At 53.2% G+C, this 20314-nt stretch overlaps 1 protein-coding gene across 1 annotated transcript; it reads right to left on the bottom strand.

Moving 5' to 3' along the window:
- Nucleotides 1–20: 20 nt before the first annotated feature.
- On the bottom strand, nt 21–18648 carry TRARG1 (trafficking regulator of GLUT4 (SLC2A4) 1). Its single transcript, XM_033091397.1, has 3 exons — nt 17741–18648; nt 4090–4222; nt 21–2689 (listed from the first exon to the last, which is right to left on the bottom strand). The coding sequence occupies exons 1-3, from the start codon at nt 18119–18121 to the stop codon at nt 2676–2678; spliced, it is 528 nt and encodes a 175-aa protein (XP_032947288.1). The 5' UTR covers nt 18122–18648; the 3' UTR covers nt 21–2675.
- Between the last annotated feature and the right edge of the window lie 1666 nt (nt 18649–20314).

The raw sequence follows: 20314 nt of genomic DNA, 5'->3' as shown, positions 1-20314 counted from the left end.
ACAAACACACAGGCCCATAGTACACATGTAGGGTCGGCTTTATTTCTTTCCATGCTGAGAAATACAGAGGAGGGAACTGGTGAGTGTGGGGCCAGCAGGGGTGAGGGGTTGTTCTCGCTGCTCCCTATGGGACACGGGGAGAAGCTGGGTCCGCACCCTGAGCCGGGCGGGGGCCACTGTGTTCAAGAAGCCAGCGGCTGGACCTACAATAGAGCTTGGTCAGCAGGACTGCTGTTCCCTTCAGCTTCAGGGAGGCCTGGGCCGCCAGGCTGCCTGGGGGGCGGGGATAGCGGGGCACCCTCCCTCCCAGTCTTATCTCTGCCAGGTTTCTCATCCTCGGGCCCTGTGCTCCTCTCTGCCAGAGGAACCGATCTCTTGGGGTCTCTGCTCTTTCCACACCCCTTGGAAACCTCTGAGCTACGTCCTTGGTACGACTAGAAAACTCTCAAGTTGCTCTTGCCTGAATGGAAGAACATTCCAGCTTGTGGCTGTTCCTGTGGCTATCTGCTGGTGACTTCTCTCTTTCTCAACTGTTCTGGGTTTGAAGTGTGAACACGCGTGTGTATGTGTGGGCGTGAGTCCATGGCAGCGTCTGTGCATGTCTGTGTGACTGCAGGTGGCAGGGGTGTCTGGGTGTGTGTGTGTCAGTCCCGTGCATACGGGCTGCAAAGGCCCACCTCTACCATCATATTTCCTAGGAGACCATGGTTTGTTTCTCTCTTCTCCCAAAAATGCTGAAGCTGGAGACCCCTGGGGCCTGCTGGGAAACTGTCAGTGCCTGGTCCCTCATTCCAGAGCTGAGGCCTATGAAGTCACATTCCATAGACCTCACATCTCCCTGGCCTGACCTGACCTTGCGAGTGACACAAATACTCTGGGCTCATCCCCACACTCCTCTGACAAATAGGGGAAACTCTATTTTGGCCTCAAACTTCCCATAAAGCAAACCCAGCCAGCCCCTCCTTCAGGGTAGGGAGAGGCCGAGTTTACTCCTTGGTGGGGGACTGACTGAGGAAAGCCTGTCCCAGTGCCCTGGGCCCTGTCCCCGCCAGAAGACTCAGGGATGCACCCAGGACCCAGAGCCCCTCCTGGCAGACAAAGTCTCTGTGCTAACAGGCTCCCTCCCAGGGGTCTCTGAGGGTCCTGAATGGGTGCAGGGAAAACATTCTTGGCTCACCTGGGGCCAGTCTGGCTGTGGCTGGGAACCTGCCCTCCCACTGAGTGCAGTAACCGTGGCTGCTAGGCAGGGCCTCCCAGGGCAGGAAAGTCTGGAGCGTGTCCCTCCGAGTGTCTGGAAGCCAAAGCCAGTGGGAGAGGTGGTGGCAGGGGAGGCACCTGTGGGCAGAGCCTGTACCAGAGAGGAGTCTGGGGAGAATCTGGGGCCAAAAGCCAGGCAGGAGGCCCGGGGGTCCCACTTGGTCCTTTCAGGTATACCATTAGGTCCTGAGACAAAGGCTGTGGTGTCTAGCCCCCTGCCTCCGGGCATATGAGTGTATTCCCGAACTCAGGGTCCCCCACTCTCCCACAGACTGGATCCTTCAACCAAGCTCTTCCCTCTGTCTTGGAATTCTCTACACCAACAAACAAACCTTCAGGAGAACTCTCTAGCCCACTCCCTTATAGGGAGTACAAACACTGCTAAGGAGTAGGAGCCCATGGGAAGTGCTCCCCAGGGTGGCCCAAAGCCTCCTCCAGGGAAAGCCTCTGCTGTTTGTGGGTGGCCAGGGGCACAGGGTGAGGCACAGAGCCTCAGGTGTGGCTGGGTTGGGAGCCAGGAGCCCCATCTGAGCCAGTCTGCATGGGGACAGTGGGGGGGGGGTGCATGGCAGCAGAGAGCTCAGGCCCCCCTGCCCCTCCTCACTGGCTGACCAGAGGGTGGGGCAGTCAGGCCCTGGAAGTTCTTGTTTGGTGCAGGTAGGGAGCACAGGTAGGGAGCAGCAGGTGGATGGGGTCATCCTGGGAGCCTTGCCAGGACCACAGCTCTTAGTAGAGACGTTCCCGAGGCCGAAAAGTTCAGGGAGAGGTCTGTGGGTTGACATTCCTACCGGTGCCTCCAGCCTGCAATGGAGGAGTTAAGTGTGGCTGTCGCCTTTTTCCAGAGCAGCTGCTCATCTGTGTGCTGGAGATTCCAGGGCATATGCTGGGCAGCAGCTCGGCCTCGGAGCTCAGGGCACCAGCTGGGATCACAGCAGGTGTGTGGCACAATCTGTTCTCATCCCTCATTCCAAGAGAAATACAACGGTAGCGTCCCACGTCTTTGCTCCTGGTTATGCAGGGTGTGCTGCTTCTCTCCCCAGCATAGTTCATCGGTTTGTGGGGCTGGTTTCTTCTCCTCTGGCAGTAGATGCTGCTAGGTTGATGGGAAATGGTGGGGATGAGAAACAGGCCAGAACACTGGGGTCAAAATGCCGGGGCTGCGTCCATGAGATTAAACCACATGATTCACTGGTTTCACAGTAAACTTAGTTTTCTTCCTTCCTTTCTTCCTCTCGTTTTTCCCATCTGTTATGGGCTGACAATGGAGTGACTCAGAGGTTTCCCTCCAAGTTTGTGCTTTTGGAGCTCGGGGACAGGTGGGCAGTCACGGTCCTGTCCTCCGTGGTACGAGGTGTGTGGGTTGGGAGCATTGCACCTGGCCACAGCCTGCCTCTGCTCGCACAGAGCCCTGGGTACTTTTATTTCTTTGGAACTGTAAAGAAAAGAACAGAACGGCAGATCAGTGCTCAGAACACAGGGTCTTCAGGTCCCTGTTGTGAGGAGTTGGGGGAAATGGCAACAGGGATCATTTGCTTTGGGGCTTTTGGTGGAACTGAATTCCTGCCCGTGAGTGGACTGCAGCCTGGGGCCTGGTTCAGAGGTGGGCACGGGCCCCCGGAACACAAAACGATCCATGCCGGAACTTCTTAGGGAAAGCAAAACAATTCCCTTTGCCATTTTATGTTCCGTAGTTGTCACTTGCCATCGCAAAAGGCATGGCTAAAAGGACACGCAGCAGGACAAAGGAGACTGAGGCATCCTAAGGGGATACTGAGGCCAGTGCTCTGGGAGGGCGGGGTTCTGCCTCTCACCTACCTACATGTCTGTCAGACTCAGAGAGATCACGGAATGTGCTCCAGCCCAGGCCGATGGAAAGTGGAAGACGTGGCTTTGGAACCCAGGCGGGCTGATTCCAAACCTGATCTCTGCCCTGTACTGGGTGGCGAGGACTGTCCGGGACCCATGGCTGAATCCCAGGCTTCCTGTACCAAGCTGAATACTCCACGCTCTAGACCAGTGCCTCCTACACTTGAATGCATGGGCTGGGACTCTTAGGAAAATGCAGACTCTGATTCAGTGGGTCTGAATGGGGCCTGAGATTCTGCATCTCTGACACGTTCCCAGGGTCAGCAGCCTCTGCGACTGGTCCATGGAAGGCATGTAGAGTAGGAAGATCTTTAGAGGAAGAGCTTAAGTTGATCACTGCAAGGGATAGAGATCCCTCAGGGATTCCCAGTGCGAGAGTGTAAGAGCGGACTTGCATATCCCAGAAGCTGCCTGGGCATTCTGAGCAGCTGCCAGTCATCCTTGAAAATCATCCCGTTTGGAGAACTTCCCTGGGCCACCGCTGGGTGCTCACAGAAGTGTTACTTCCTGAGTTCCAACACATGCATTGTTTACTTCTGGCATGTTCCTGCTATCTCAGCAGGGATGCTTATGTGGCCAGTCCACGGTTTACAAGACAGTCACATCCATTGTCTTGGGTGACACTCACAAAAGCCTCTGTGCCGGAGGCTTCTTCCTCACACTTTAGACATAAAAACGTGAGGCTCAACCAGAGAGCCACCGACCCAGGGCCATTAAAGCCTCTGCTCTTCCCCCCACCACCACCACTTTCCTTTTGATCCACTCAGGCTTAAGACAAGTCAGACAGGCAGTCCCATTCTTCTGGTCGTTGCCGGAGACCAGGTTGCTTTTCCAGAGTGCAAGGATAAGCTGTGGCTCCCACGGGCTCTTACCTCCCCCACCACTGCCCCTGCCCCAGGGGCCAAGCTACGCCCTTAGCAGTCCTCACGCCGAGCCAGCTGGTGTGTGTGTGTGACTGGACCTCACCTGCGAAGTTGACGGTCATGGCCACCACGATGATGATGATCCCCATGACGATGAAGGTGATGCTGAGCATGCGGGCCAGGCGCCCCAGCCTGCGGGCCCCGTCCACGTCCCCCTGCTGCACGCTGCTTCGAGACTGCAGAGAGAGGGTGGCAGACCTCAGGTAGGCTGTCCTTGGCAGCCCTGCGGTGCAGGGGGGAGGCCTGGCCTGGGCTTCCAGAACTCACCCGGTCCCCACTGCAGCCTGCACTCCAGCAGCCCCCCCCCCGAGGGAACAGGAAGCCAGGTCCTCCTGGAGAAGTGGCCAGGACTCAAGGAGTTCACACCTCTTGTGGGGACCCCTAACCAAGCCTGCCCCTCATTGGCTGGGAACAGCTGGGGCAGAACCACAGGATGGTGCAGTGAGCACCGAGGGCCTGAGAGGGTGGACCAGGTCCAGGCCACGTGGAGCTGGTGTGAGCAGATAAGCCAGGTCCCTCCAGACACCAGGCCCAGGCTCACGGCTGCAGCTACACCGACATCCTAAGGCAGCCTGGCCGCCCCTGTGGCTTTTTCTTTTCCTTAATTGGAGAACCATGTGCCCCTCAAAGACCCATCAGCTCCACGTCAAGTCGCTGTTTTGTTTTTTCAATCTAGTTAAGGGGCGGGGTGCAGCCCAGCCCCAAGTCAAGTCATTGTTTTTTCAATCCAGTTGTGGAGGGTGCAACTCACCGGCCCACGTGGGAATTGAACTGGCAACCCTGTTGTTCAGAGCTCATGCTCTAACCGCTGAGCCACCCAGCTGCCCCTTCCTGACCCTGCGGCTTTTTCTACAGGCCTGATGGGCCTGCCTCCTTTCCTCTGTGAGCCCCCTCCTGCCACAAAAGAAAATAAAATCACTGGGCCTCCCTTCCCACCCAGGAGCCACATCCTTGTTCAGCCAAGCCCACTTCCTGGGTCACACTGGAAAGATAGGTGTCTTGGGTTTGAACAGGAAGGCTAGGGCCTGAAGGAGCCACACATGGTGTCACAGGAGCCCCATTTGGTATTTCATTCCATCTCGGTGAGCTTGGTTTTTCTTGGCCCTATTTAGTTTGGTTAAATCAAGTGCGTGAGAGTGAGGATGAAAAGTCTAAGGACAGAGAGTATCCTGAGAGTTCCTGGGGTGACTCAGAGGTGTATCCCAGGCATCTCCATGGAGGCCTGCGCCCCTGCCCATGATGGTTCAGGTGTCTACCTGCTGACCAGGGGTGGCCCATGACCTTGAGATTTCCCCGGCTCTAGAGCTCCTACATGCTTCTTGGACTTTCAGAACAGGACTTTTAGATCTAAAGGTGTGACTGCTGTCAAGGCCTCAGGCCACTTCTTTGGTTACTTATTTTCTGATTATTTGAGGCTTCTGAGTTCAGCAAAGAAATATAGTCAAGTATCTTGATGCTGATGATGATGATTTATGGGGCCTTTACTTTGTGCCAGGCAGCTTGCTAAGGACTCTACCGAAATGATCTTAGCCTCAGAGTCATCCTATGAGGTTGGCAGGGTTGCCCACTTTTGAAGAAGCTAAAGTTCTGCCTTTGGAGCCTCTTCTTTTGCTCGGCCCACTCCAAACTCTTTGGAGTGTACTTTTTCTCTTAATAATATCACCTTGGGCCTTTGCGCCATTCTCTACTGCTGGGGTCCGCTTCTATCTCTTTGAAGTGTACTATCTCTTCTATTAAACTACTCTTTCACCACTTTATTTCTGTGTCTCGTTCAATGCTTTGCTCGAGACGCCAAGAACCTGGACATTGCGCCGAGAAGGACTCACTCTCCAGTAACAGGAGGAGAGCTGGGGTGGGACTGGCTCCCTCTGCTGCGCCCCCACCCCTCCTCCCCTCACCCCTACACTCTTGCATCAGACAGAAGGGCCCCACCACCATCCCACACCCCCCCTCCAGGGCAGTGGTGACGTTTTCAGAGCCACAAATCAAGAGCCTGATCTGAGGCAAGGCAGGCATGCATGCAGTGCTCACATGGAGACTGGCAGGAAGAGGGGGGCTGTTTGAAATCCGGGACACAGCAGGGTGGAAGGAGGGCCAGAGCTGTTCTAATTCAGAGCTCAACACTTGGGAAGTGAGAGGAAGGGGGTGCCGGGCAGGAAATCAAGGTACTGCCTGCACCCAAAGAGCTAGTGGATTGCACGAGCTAACTTGTGTAATCCCAGAACAGGGCCTAGCATTACAGGGGTGCCAACAATGCACACCTTAATTACTATTATTATTGTTGTTATTACTCTGTCCTCTCTCTGGGTCCTCAGTTCCCCACAGTCCCTCTGCCTACCCCCCCATGTGAGGGGGAAGGTGCTTTCCCAAAGGGGGTGTGTTTAGCGACCTCAGGATGGTCTCCAGGATTCTTCTGTCCTCTGCTGGGGGCGCACAGCACAAGCAGGGTCCCCTTCTCAAACTCATCTCTATGTCAGACTCCAGCTTGGGTTTTATTAATACCCTGTTCATTCTCTCTCAGCTCGAATTCCCGGGAACATGTCAATCCATCTTGTCCTAGTGTGCTAGCCTTGCGATAGGGTTAAAATTAGTCACTGGAACTAATTCTATTCATTCTATAGTCATCCATTGATTTTACAAATATTTCTTGAGCCCTATCATGTGCCACGCTCTGTGTTGGAGGACGAGTTGCAAGGATAAAGAAAAAGATGGGCCTACCTCCCAGCATTCAAGAGTTGAGCTGGGGAACAGGGCGCCAAAAAAAAAGAAGCTAAAGTTCAGAAAAGTGACCCTTCCCCTTTCTGTTTGCTTCCTGTGGGCCTCCCCGGGGTTCCGTCCTCGCCTCTCAGAATTCTAACTGAGCTCCCACCCCCACCCCGTCGTTCCCTGTTCCAAGCTCCTTTCAGGACAACACTACGTGCCTGCCACAGTGGGACATCAACTCGCTTTGCCCAGACCATAGTGTCCTGCTTCCCAGGTCTTCTCCTGGCTCCTCCTTCCACTTGTCCAAGCCTCAAATACTGGCAACAGCCTGGAGTCTTCCCACGCGGTCACAACTCCTCTCCCATCCCACCCTGCTAATCAATTTCCTCTCCTCATCAATTGCATTACAACTCTCCTCTCTGGGTCCCTCACACCTGGTCCGAGTTCCAGGCACCGCTTCTCACTCAAACCAAGACAGCCTCCTGAAGACCTCCGTGCCTCCGGAGTCTGTTCTCCATTCTATTCCCCACCCCACCACTTCATCCCACAGGTATTGATGCCACAGGCACTGTGCTAGGCCCCTGGGATGCAGTAGAAAGTCCCAAGTTCAAGAGTCCCAGGTCCTCTGCTCAACAGAGCATATAGCCTGGTGGAGAGGATGGCCTCCTTGTGATCACACAAATAGAGGTGAAATTGCAACTGTGGGCAGTGTTACAAAGGAGAGGTCCCTGGTACCGTGAGAGCTTCTAAAAGGGGAGAGTCAGGGAAGACTCACTGGAAGGACATTTGGATTGAGATGTGCAGGATGAGTAAGAATTAAATAGGTTTTTTGTTTGTTTTCCAAAGGAAGAATATGCCAGGCAAAAAGAACAGCCTGGGCAAGGGCCCTGAGGGAGGCCCTGCATGGCACGTAGGTAGCTGTTCACTACATGGCTGTTGACTGAAGGAAGCAGACTAGACACTGGACAAAGGCCAGTGTGGATGGAGCTGAGAGATCGAGAAGGAGGCGGGTGGGGCCAGGCCAGCCGGGGCTCTGCTCACACAGAGAGGAGGTTGGTCCTTATCCCTGAAGCAGTGGGTGCCAGTGAAGCTGGGGCAGGAGAATTAGTTCTAAAACACCCCCGTGGCTATAGTGTGGGATCAGAGAGGAGGTAGGGGGTCAGGCGCTGATGCAAAAGTTCAGCAACATTTCAGTGGCTGAGGTAATCACTTCCTCCCAGCGTCTTCCATGGCCCCCCACTGTCCACAGAACAAAGTCCAAACTCAGGCTCACTTTGCATTTCCTGATTTTATCCTCTCCTATTCTCTTGCACAACTTCTGGGCCCAGCCAGGTCGAGCCACTCAGGGGACAGGGGACGAGCACTGAACTCCATGTGCCTTTGCTCGTGCTATTTCTCCTGCCTGCACTCCCACTCCCCCACAAGGCCACGTGTCCACCTCCTCTCCATCTTTCGATGGCTGGCTTTAATGCCACCCCCTCTGTGAAGCCCACCAAGATTCCTCCACCCCCACAGGAATCATCATAACCCTTAACGCGATTTGAACATATACCTTGTGTCGGGAACTGTGTTAAGTACTTGCATCCAACAGAGCATTTCATCCTCCTAATACTCCTGTGAATTACGATTGTGGTTAGGCCATTTTACAGATGAGGAGCTGGATGGAGCACAGGGCGCTATGCAGGCCCGGTGAGAGAAGCAGCTGGGAAAGTGCAGAAAGGCCAGATGGAGAAGGGCCCTGGCTCTCACAAAACAGAATCTGGATTTTTGTCCTATAGTCATTGGGGAGCATACAACTGGGTGAGACAAATAGAGGATTTCTTCAAGACAGGAAAGAACAAGATTCAGTGCAAAGAGAGGCTGAGGTCTGGACTTGAGCACAGGGATGAACTATGGACAGTGGAAGAAAGCGCTCCTGTCCTCGGAGACTGGATGGACGTAGGTGCAGGTGAGCTTACACCTGGACAGGTGTGTAGGTGGGTCTGGGCAGGAAGTTACAAGTGTTTATGCCTCTGGATCTCACGGCTCTCAGTGAAAATAGACCAGTGTCATGCAGGGAGCGATGAAAGAGAAGGTGGGTCTGGCTTGAGGAGGGGGCCTGGGTTGAGACTCAGGCAGCAGTCCATCCTGAGACTGACCAGTCCATGGGGACATAGCAGGGACCCAACCAGGGGCAGGTGCAGCCTCCAGCTCCCTACAAGGGAAGTCTGGATAGGAGCACAGGTTCTGGAGCCAGACCTCCTGGATGCCTGTCCCTGCTCCATCGTTTACTAGCTGGGTGACTCTGGACGAGTGACTTAACTTTTTCTATCCTTCAGTTTCCTCAGCTGTAAAATTATGCTTCAATTTCCTCATCAGGTGAAAATATTACCTACCTTGTTGTGTTGTTATGGGATTAAATAAGATAATACAAGTAGGGGAAGCTTAGCATGGTGCCTGGCAATTGTAGATGCTCAATAAATATCATTATGTAGTAGTTTTGTTGTTGTTCTCAAGAGAATCTCTTCCCTCCACTGAGTTTGAGAAGGAAAAAGGATCATAACCCACCAACCCTAGCAGTGGAGGGGTAATCTGTTCTAGGAGGAAAAGCCTATTGGATAGGTCTTGGTAAAATGACCAATAGCACCGTTGGCACTTTCAGAGCATAGGAGCATCCCACTTAGGATGTTAATTATGTGCTCACCATACGTCCCAGAACCTATCACCCTCCTCTTCTTCTTTCTTTCCTCCTTCTGCTCTCCCCTTCACCCAGTTTGATTGCGATGGTGCTAGGCTGGGACGATGTTGGAGGCTCCTCCTGGTATCTGTCTGCCCCAGTGGCGCACAGTCCTTTTTCCATCCTCATCTTTGATTCCCAGCCTCGGCAAGGCTCCTCACTCTGGCATGGTACACCATGAATAGCAAAGCCTCATTGTAGGGCTGTTTGTACAGCTCCAATTTCTGGGAAAGAATCCTAGCATCTCCCCTCCTGGGTTTCCTCTCTGTCTCTCCCCACCTCAAATACAGTCAGGGAAGAATTCCCGACCTTTCAAACGCCCCTCACGTCTGACCTTACCTCTCCACTGTCCTAGCCCACTCCCTCGACAAGTTTCATCTGAAGGTTGCATCAGCCTCTTTCCTCCTCACTGGTCTCTCTGCTCCAGCCTTGCCCCCATCCAACTTCTTAACAGCTAAGGTGAGATCTTTGAAATACAAGCCTGGTCACATGACTCCCTATAAAAGGGATACATTTTTATGCCTCAGTGCCTTTGCACGTACTGCTGTCTCTGCTCAGATGCCTTTTCTCCTTAGCATATTTCCACCTAACAGCCTTCAAGAGGCACCTCCAATAAAATTTTCCTTGGCTCCCATAACAATTAATCAGCCCCTCCTTGGGGCTTTTGTCACGTCTTACACCATTCTCTATTACTCCCTTACCACTATGTATCATTTCTTGTGGCTGCGCCAGTTTTTTGCTAGACGGTAAGCCCCTTGAAGGTAGGGACCATGCAGCCTTCGTATCTCGGTATCCCTTTTATGTAACCTAAGGACAGGCCCTCGTAGGTATTCAGTAAATGTTTGAGAAAGTAAAGAATAAAAGAAGAGAGAAAAAGAACAAGAGGAGAGTCTCTTTTCTAACCACTGAACTTAGCCAGTGGAATGCTCCAAGTTAACAGAAGATTCACGAAAGAAATAAGGGCAATAGCTCCCACCCACTGACCCACGCCACTTCCTCCTCTGAGCGTGACCAACCCAGGTCACTGAACTTGGGACTTCAAGGCAACATTTGGAAGGGGAGGGGGAAACATACAGAAAGGATTCAGGGATTTCCAGGAAATTCGGCTTTAGAAATTCTGGGGCTACCTTGGGTCGTGGCCAAGGGACTGGCTCTCAGCTGTAAGCCTGGCCTGCAGAGGGAGGGGCACAGGGTTTGAGATGAGTCCTGCCCCCCATTTTCCAGAGACATAGTTGTGCGGTCGGTGATGATTCAGGACCATGGAGAGAGGCGTATACGTGTGGTTGCCTTGGACGTGAGAGGTGGGGAAGGGGTGGCAACAGGGAGAGTTTTTTTCAGTCTCACTAAGCCCCGTTTCTTCTCTTCATCCGCAGAGACATAAGTCCCTACATCCCAATCATGCATGTTCCTTTGAGCCCACGGGACACCGTGGAAGGTGATGCCCTGGGGATGGCTGGATGCAACAGGCCTGATGGCAGCGTCTTTGTTTTTTGTGTCAGACACGTTAGACACACTCTACTGTAAACCTCACAACTATTAGTTTTCCATCAGTCTTAGTTTTCTGATCTGTAAAACGGAGGGGAAAAGAGCTGCCTCTAAGAGTAGAGCCCTATTTTTAGATAGAGAAGTTCCTCACCGCTAGCTGGCACTCATTTCTGAAGACCCCCCCCCCATTAGCACCAAATGAAAGATCCACCCTTTGATTCCAGGGGTGGTAGAAGACCCTTCATGTCTTTTTATGAGTAAATTATCAGCTGCTCTCTCGTCCCCACTTAGTGGCGTCAGCTTCTCTTTGTACAAAACGGCTTTTAAGTTGAAGGCACAATACTAATAATTGCAGTAATGGTTGTAATGACTATGAATTAATAGATCATTTGTGATTGCAATGGCTGTGGGAATGGTGAGGGAGAAAATAAACTCAGGTGAATAGATCAGGGAAGAAAGACACTGAAAAAAGTCTGAGAGTGGGGAGGGGGTGGGAGGATGTTGGGAGAGCTGCCAGAGGCTGAAAACAGCCAGAGAAGGGTGGCAAGAGAACTTCTCAGGAAAGAGCTTCTCCACCCACTGGCTGAAGCCAAACCCCAGCAGCTCTGAGAACTGGCCAGATGTGCCAGGGCTGATCACCTATTAGTCATCCCACGGAGATCAAGCACTTCCCGGCAGGTCAAAGCAAAGGGATGTGCTTCTCCATGCCCCCTTCCCAACTCTCTCTCTGCAACAGTGCAGTTGTTTCTGGAATGTCCTGACTACAGGTTAACCCTTCAGTTACTGGAGAGTGGAGAAGCATGGGGGTTGGGGGATCCAGGGGAGGAGTCAGGGCGGCTGCGATGGGTGGGAGGGACTGGAACTGCTTAGGGGCTTGAGATCGAAGCTATTTACCAACCGATTCCGAAGTCTGTCAGTATTTTGAGCCAGCGGACTAGCTGACCATCAGCCCCGGTTGGAGCTCAGCACTCTTGTTGAATAAATGGATAAATGAATGAAAGTGACCCTGGCACACACCAGTTAAATAATTAGGTTATCAAAAATGCCTAAGAAAGGAAGTGTTGAAGTGACTCTGGAGCTTTTCAGTGCTTCCACGTGTTATAGGAACAACCTACAGAGAAGGGATGGCTCAGAGGCTTCCACCAAAACCACAGGCAGGGCCGTCCACCTACCCCAGGTGGTGTAAGGAAGGGTGAGACTCCATTGTCCCAAAATAGGTTAAAGGAAGAATTGCCTGGCCACGGGGGTTTGCCCTTTCCTCTGGCATTGCAAAGTTTCTTACAGTGTTAATAATAACAGCAACCACTTCCATTTATTAAGTATTCACTATGTTCCAGGCTGTGTGCTAGGTGCTTTCACACATATTAGCTCATTTAATCCCCCCAACAACCCCATCAGGTGGATGGTTTTATTACACATCTTACAGACGAGGAAGCTGAGGCTAAGGAAGGCTGTTGAGTGATTTGCACATGGTCACATGGCTTATAAGGGACAAAGCAAGGATATTCGCCCAGGCCTATCTGATGCTGGTTTTATCACGGTTGTTGACTGAAGACCCGCTGCCTGGGGTCCAGCTCCCCTCATGGATGGGAGACCTTGCCAGTATTGAGGAACTTGGCCATTTCTCAGCCTGACCCAGAAGTAAACTGGATGGAGCCAGCCTTGTCCTGGCTACCGCAGGAGGCTCATGGGAGGCTGCAGCTCTGAGCATGGCCAGGTCTGGACAGTTCCTCTGATTGACCTCCTGATCTACTGGCCCTGGTCACAGCAGGCCCCTGTCAAAGCCACAGTGGGAAGGATATTGCTGGTCCATGAGTCTTCCCGTGATGGCGTTAGCGGACGGTAGGGAGAGTGGGAGGGTGGGAGAAAAAGAGGGAAGGAAGTGGAATTCTTCCCTCCCAGCACAAATGGCTGAAAGCTTTGCCTTTCCTGCGAGGGACACACCATCCTTGTCCCAGAGATAGATGCAGGGTGGGGCCATGGAGAGAACACTGGGTTCAGCATCCAGCTCATGTGCCTCTTACCAGCGGTGTGACTGTGGGCAAGGCACCATGCTGCGTGTCTCAGTTGCCTCGTCTGTTAAATGGGAACCATGAGCCAGACTCTGTCAGCCTCACATTAGGGCGTGCTCTGCAGACAGCCAGCTTTAGAAAGGCTGTCTGGGCTGTGGGTTTCCTTCCACCCTGGGGTCAAAGGCTTGATCCTTCACCTGGTAACCAGTGGGAGGCACTTCAGATGAGGAGGTCTGAGGTCTGTCCCCAGGACCTGGAGACACCCGCACAAGAGATTTACTCTCTTTCTACACTTTCTGTCCCTCCTTCACCCCTGCTGCTATTTGGGTGGGACTGAGTGTTCCAGCGCGAGATGAATAACTGACCCTCTCCCTCCCTGGGAGTGTCCTAGGAACTAGACTTGTTCCCAGAAGAGGGGAGACAGCTGTGGGTGTGCCCAGTAATGCTCCCCACCTGGGCTGCCCCTGATCCCCAAGAGGCAGGCTAGTGTTACGGAGAGGAACATGAGCTCGGGCTCCAGGCCTCCCGTCCTTGGGCTCCCAGGCACTAGCAGGTTATTTTCCATCTCCGTGCTTCAGTTTTCTCATCTGTAAATCGAGAAAAATAACCATACCTTGACCTCATGGCATTAGGGTCTGGATTAAATGAGATAATACACGTAAAGAACTGGACCCATGCCTCATATTCAGTAAGCGCGCCGTGAATGTTAGTAATTCTATCCCTCACCGCCGGGCTCCCTCTGGCTCCTTCTCCCTGGCTCCTAACAGTTCCCTGTAGAAATTCATTTCCACAACTACACTCCACCCTTGCCTGGGCTCCCCCTTCGAAATCTCAACCACCCAATCTTCTCTCTCCCTTCCTTACCCTCACCACACCTGCACTTTGACTTCTCTGAGCCCCAAGCTGTGACCCCTCCCTTTCCTCCAAGTCTGTTCCATCTTCCCAGCCTCCATCCTTCAGTGCATCATCTCAGACACCCCAGCCAATATCTTCTGTGCCATCTGGCCCTGCCCTCATGGCAGCTCTGCCATCCCCCAGCCTGAGGTGAGCCCAGGGTCACGTCTGTGACGCTAGAACTACAGCTGGAGAAAAACCACATCCCCATGCAGGCTGATAACAACTCAGAGCCATGGTCTCAGCCTCAGCAGAGCGCTTGGGCCGTCGACCTGCCTGTCCCTAGTTACGTCTCCTCCCCTCTGCTACCAGGCCCTTATTTCTCAGTCAATGACCTTGCCCTCCCCGTTTCTGGTGGCATGGAACCCGTGCTACAGCACAAACCAGCTCCCTTTCCTTTGAGTATTTCTCTCTGCTTCCGTCCTCGTGGCTCCTAGGAAGGGTGGCCTACTCCTGCATCCCATTTCTCCACTCTGCAGGGTCGCCTCATCGGTCTCCTCTCCTTTTTGCCTATGCCTCTCCATCACCAGAGTCACCAGGGGTCTACAAATGGCCAAGCCAGTGGTCACTCCCATACTTATTGGACCTGATCTCTCCTCTGCATCCGACCACTTGCTCTTTCAAACTCACTTCTCCCTGGGGGTCTCGCCCTCTTTTCCAGCGCCCCCCACCTCCTAGAATTTTCTTTTCCAAACCCTTTTCTGTCCACTTCCCCCTGCTCACCCCTGAAATGCTGTGGTCCCCAACCTCTATGATAGGCCTTTCTCTATGATAGGCCCATTATTTTTGAGTTGGATCACCAGGAGTCTAAAGCAAGTGCAGTACTTACCGACCTCCTAGACAATTCCCTCCTCAGTGCCCTCCTTTCTAAGCCCATTACTGAGTTCTGGCCTTCACATCCTGCCTGGACTATCTCAAGAGCCTCCTCCAGAGTCTCCCTGCCCCCAGTCCTGCCTGCTCTAGTTCATTTCCCACAATGCAGTTCACTGTTGGTTTTAAAATATGAACTGATCACATCACACCGCTGCTTAAAAATTTTCTGGAGCCCTCAGAGCCACTAGGATAAAACTTAGATTCTTAGAGCCGGTCCCTGCACACCTCCCTCCACCACCACACTCTGGCATCTTTCTCACGCCAAACAGACCACATCTTATCCATCTATTTCCCAAATGCCTAGCGTGGTGCCTGGTTCATAAAAAAGCGCATTCATTCATGGGGGAGGGGAGGTTTAATCATCCTCTACCACTTATTTCCTTCCAAACAAGCGACTTGCCATTCAAGTGAATGGTCGACTGAATGAATGAGTGTTACTAACTTTTAGAAGCTTTCCAGAAACCCCCTCTGCCTCTTGCCATGGCCCTGGTCTAGGCCCCTTTGTCTCTCGCCTGCGTTCCTGCAAAGGTCCCCTCTCCCGAATGCCAGGCTCAGAGGGGTCCCTGCTGTCCTTCCTCTCATCCTGCACTGATCCACCAAAATGGAAATCTGACAACACTCCTCTCTGGCTCCAAACCCTACAGTGCATGTGCTCCAACATGAGCGAAGCTTGAAGACACAATGCCAAGCAAAAGCAGCCAGTCCCAATGGACCACATACCGTATGATTCCATTTACACGAAATGTCCACAAGAGGCAAATCCATAAAGACAGAAAGATTACTGGTTGCTTAGGACTGGGAGGGATCAGGGTAAGGTAGGGGGTGGTGATAGAAAAAAGGTACGGGCTTTCTTCTGGAGGTGAGGAAAATGTTCTAAAATTGAGTGTGGTTATGGTTGCACTTATCTGTGAACATACTAAAAATCATTGAATTGTATACTTTAGTTGGGTGAATTGTATAATTGAATTATATCTCAAAGTTCTTAAAAAAAAACACACACAATAAACGTGTGATGGCTTCTACCCCTCACCAGGGAGCTACTCAGCTGCCACAGAATTACTGTCACCATGTAGTCACACTATGTGCTGGGTGTAGTTCTTAAGCACTCTGTATGGCTCGTCTTCTTTTGCCCTCACACAGCTCTGTAATGTAGGTGTTATGGTGACACCTGTTTTGCAGATAGGAATACGGAAGAGAAGAGAGGTTCAGCTGACTTGCCCGAAGCCACACAATTCTTTGTGGTTTTGTCTAGCGTGAATACTTCTTGCAATGTGTTTTAAGGCTCTGCTTACAAGTTTCTCCCCACTGGACTAGGGGCTTCTGGGAATTGGTGATGACGTCTGGTTTACCTCCCTAGTCCCTGCCTCAGGTCCAGTGACCATCAGGCCTCATTGAAGAGCCTGAGGAGGATGTAGAAATGCCCAGAGGGTGGGTTCAGTGGTCTCATAGTCGGCCCAGGTTTCCTTTGACAAAAGCAGCTTCTATCCAGCCTGCACCCTGCCACCTCCACTAGAAGACAGCTTTCACAACTGTTTTCTCCTGGGTCCTTGTGTGGTTTTCTTCCCTAAAGCCTGTCTCCCCCACTGGGGCCTCTCCTATAACCAAGAGGTTGGCCCCACCCACAGCCATTGGCTGTAGCCCTGGGGGCTGGCCCTGCCCCCAGCAACCCCCAGGTATAGCAGGCCGGGCAGGAAACTCCTCAGAGGCCCCACCCTGGGCCCTGCCCAGCCGTGACTGGTGCCCTTGCCAAGTCCCTTGGATGCAGGGACACTGCCAGGATCCACTGACATCATGCTAGATGGCGCTGGATTTGATGGGGGTCAGGGAGGGCTTTCCTGTCTATAGACTGGGCATCAGTGAAGTGGAGGAAGACGTAGGAGGAAATAGGGGCTTTCTCAGAAGATACCCCAGAGGCAGCAGCCATGACAACACCTGGGGGGGTAGGGGGGGTCAGGTGATAGATGACTCAGCAATGGAATCACTCCAGAGAAAAGCAGACGATGTCTCCCCACCCAGTCTTCTGGCCCTGACCAGCTGGGAGTCGGCAGTTTACTTCCCCCTGCTCCTAACCTCATTCGGAAAGTCATTGCCTGTCTCTCTCTCTATACCTATCTAGCTCTAGCTAGCTCTAGCTCTAGCTCTAGTTCTAGCTCTCTTCTTCCCAGACCTCAAAAGTCATGTGCCAACATCTACTGACATTATCTGTGCATCCTCTGTAAGTAGCTCTATCCAAATAGCTTGGTTTGAGGACAATCTAAGACAATTTACCAAAACCCCACAGCACAAGTGTGTGAGGAGCAAAGACTAGCACACATACCCTCCTTGGCAAGGGCAGCCATGCCCTCTGACACGTTTTTCACCCACAGCCCAAGCCTCCCCCACCCTGAGGACAGATACTGAAATCAATGCAACCACCAAGGCCCAGAGGACCTCAGTGAGAACTGGCCCCCAGCGGAGCAGCCACTGGGGAGCCAGGAACCAGGGCCCTCAGTGCCTGGCAGGGAAACAAGAGCTGGCAAAGCTTCTAAGAACACCCAGGTGGCCCGGGGTTGGGGGACAGAAGTTGTAGGGGGTTGGGTCCCCCCCGAGTACTCGGTCCCTGGGACTCCATGCAGGCTGCAACTTCTGTTGATACATAGCTCCGTTCAAGAATGACGCCTCAGGGGAACCCCCCACATACCCCACAACGTGCGGGACCCCCCAACCTGGCTGTCTTTCTGCAGTGCAGAGTTGAACTCCAGGGGGCCCCCTCCTCAGCAGGGTTGTGTATGTACAGAGTGGAGATGTGATGCCCAGGAGCAGAGAGGAAAGAGATCAGCAAACAGAAGCTCTCCGGGCCCCTGGACCTTCTCCAGAGGGGAGGAGTAGGCGAGCTGGGAAAGGGAGTCTCTCCCTACGCCCCTAACACCGAGCTCTTTACACCCTAGGCAGGGTGTCTGGTGCCGGCCAAGGGAACATGCCTGCCTCCCCCTGGGCCCAGCCCCTGCCCTGGAACAAAGAGCAGCACTTACCATGATGGAGAAGATGAGGGGGATGAGGTTGAGGGGCCAGACAGGGCAGAAGCAGGAGGCGATGGCTAAGAAGAGGTAATCTTTGGGAACTTCTTGGTCCTGGGCGTAGGAGATGGTGGCAGTGGAGGAGGCCCGCCTCGAACTGGCCCGAGACTGAGGGAGGGAGGCCGCCAGGTGCCCCTCAGATACCACCTTGAAGGGCAGGCCATGGCCGTTCTGCTCCAGGTCCAGAGCCCCTGACAGGGACTTGGACAGCTTCAGGGGCTTGTCATCCTTGCCCTCCACCTTGGTGAGAAGCATCTCCATCTCCGGCAGGTCCAGGGGTGAGGAGGTCCCTGGCTCCCGTGCTGGGGGAAACTGAGACTGCATGGGGTTGGCCATGTCGGCCTAGGCCTTAGGCTGCTCCAGCTCCAGGCAGGAACAAGGGGCTCCAGAAGGATCTCAGTGTACCATTCCTCAGCCCAGACTGGGGGCCTACAGGTCAGGGGCAAAAGGGTCACCAGAGGACCAAAGGCCAGCTGTGGGCGGAGAGGGCCGGCTTCTCCGAGCCAGCTCCAAGTTCAGAGGCTGAGTCCTGCCTGCTGCCCCACAGAGTCCCTGGAAGCTGGAGCCTTCAGTTCCGTTCAAGTTCGAGGCCAACTTTGCTGGCGCTGCTGACAGCACAGATGGGCGGGGAAGCAACAGAAAGCAGCTCCAAGAGCAAAGAGCAGACGCTGCTCTCCCTCCCAAGTGAGGCTTAGGCTAATTCAGGGCGGCTGTGTGTGTGTGTGTGTGTGTGTGTGTGTGTGTACCTATGCCACACAGCCTCCCGCCCTCGCTGCCCTCCTCAGAGATGCTTTTTCTTTTCAATTCCCCTCTCCCCAGAGAACCGCCCAGAAGCATTCTGCCTCTGCCCAGCCCAGCCCAGCCCAGAGGGACTTGAGCCGGCCTCTGCTTTCCATTGCAGCCACAGGACCTGCTCCTCTAGGCTGGGAGGTGTGGAAGGGGAAAAAAAGACAAAGTGGGTCACAAGGGGGTATGTCTTCTACAGTCCTGGGAAACTGAGCCCTCTGCTTTTCTCCTACTGGAGCAGGCTGGTGCCGTCTCCTATCTTTTCGGAAAGACTGGGCCCTGAAGCTATCACAACCCACCCGACCCTGACCTCCAACTCAGAGCCTGGCCCCTGGCTCCGGGAGGGAAGGGGAGATGGGAGCACCGGTGTGGCTCCTGCAGGGCGCACCAAAGGGTGGGGCAGATGGCGTGCAGGGGGGAAGTGTTGGCCCATCTCGTGCCCATCAGAGCGTTTTGTTGTGCTGAAGAGCAATCAAATGTCCTCCTGTGAGGAGCTTCTGGGGACACATGCCAACTCTGAAGGGCCTGGGTTCTGACTGCCCGTCTGCTCTCTTTCTTATTATCTGCCTTTGTTCTCTCTTACTTCTCCTCCCCAGTCTCTTTCCTTACATTGTTTTATAAGGGTGACCTGGAGCCACCAGGGTGTGTGTGTGTGTGTGTGTGTGTGTGTGTGTGTGTAGTTTAGGGGAGGATGTAGGAAACAGTTTAAGACCCTGGGGTCATGCACGATGGGGGTGGAGGGGGTGGGGGGGGGATAGTAGAGATGGAAGGGGCTTCCGAGGTGAGAGTCCAAGTCCTTTGATATCACTGATTAGAAAACAGGCCCAGAAATGGAACGAAATGCTCATTTCAAACTATATCCAAACCAGACATCGTCTCTGTCTGGTCTGGGGGCTAGTTTGAAGCAAAATGAACCATTTTATTGGAAACAAATGGCGTTGGGTCTAGTATCTAGCCGACTTCAGAAACGCTGCTTCCAGCATGGGGAGTGACAACTGAAGGAGGGAATGAGATGGGGCAGAGAGAGGGCAGAACCCACCCCCAGAGGGAAAGGAGGGGAGCAGCGAAGAGCCACGTGCTAGGGTCTGAGGGGGAGCCTGGGGAGCCAAAAGGACTCCTGGAGGCAATTAAGTTTCAAAACCAGTTTGTGGCTTTGTGACAAATTTCAGGTTTGATAAAATGCAGACCTCCAGGGCAGTGAGATTGAGGGGAGTGGATGCTTCTTCCTCACCTAGGTCCTTAGGGAGGCTCTTACCCACCCCAGGCCAGGGTGAGAGAGGTATGTGTGTGTGAGCTGGGCTCCTCTGCCCAGGAACTTCCAGAAATGTGCTGATGCCTTTTCAAAAGTTTTATTATTATTGCTATTACTATAACTATTATTATTTTAAGTGTATTTTTCCAGGACCCATCAGCTCCAAGTCAAGTAGTTGTTTCAATCTAGTTGTGGAGGGGGCAGCTCACAGTGGCCCATGTGGGGAACGAACTGGCAACCTTGTTGTTAAGAGCACCACGCTCTAACTAACTGAGCTAACCCGCCGCCCCTGTGCCTTTTTAAATATGAGAGCTCTTGTAGAGGGTTGGGTCCCCGAGACCCCTACACTCTAAGTCAGTATCCTACTTGGACAGAATTCCATCTTACAACCTGGGAGCTGACCCTTGGGGGGCGGAACTCAGGCCCTCCACTGGGCCTACAGCTGCCCAGCCCAATTCTGTATGTAGCCTCTAGCTAAATGGAACTACTCA

The sequence above is a fragment of the Rhinolophus ferrumequinum genome, chromosome 21 (genome assembly GCF_004115265.2).
Source record: "Rhinolophus ferrumequinum isolate MPI-CBG mRhiFer1 chromosome 21, mRhiFer1_v1.p, whole genome shotgun sequence".
Lineage (NCBI taxonomy): Eukaryota > Metazoa > Chordata > Mammalia > Chiroptera > Rhinolophidae > Rhinolophus > Rhinolophus ferrumequinum.
This window is presented reverse-complemented; position numbering and strand designations above follow the sequence as displayed.

Coding starts and splice junctions, on each gene's coding strand:
- TRARG1 (XM_033091397.1), bottom strand. CDS start 18,121: ATGGCCAACCCCATGCAGTCTCAGTTTCCCCCAGCACGGGAGCCAGGG. Junction 4,223..17,740: donor CCCTCATCTTCTCCATCATG/GTAAGTGCTGCT, acceptor CTCTCTCTGCAG/TCTCGAAGCAGCGTGCAGCA.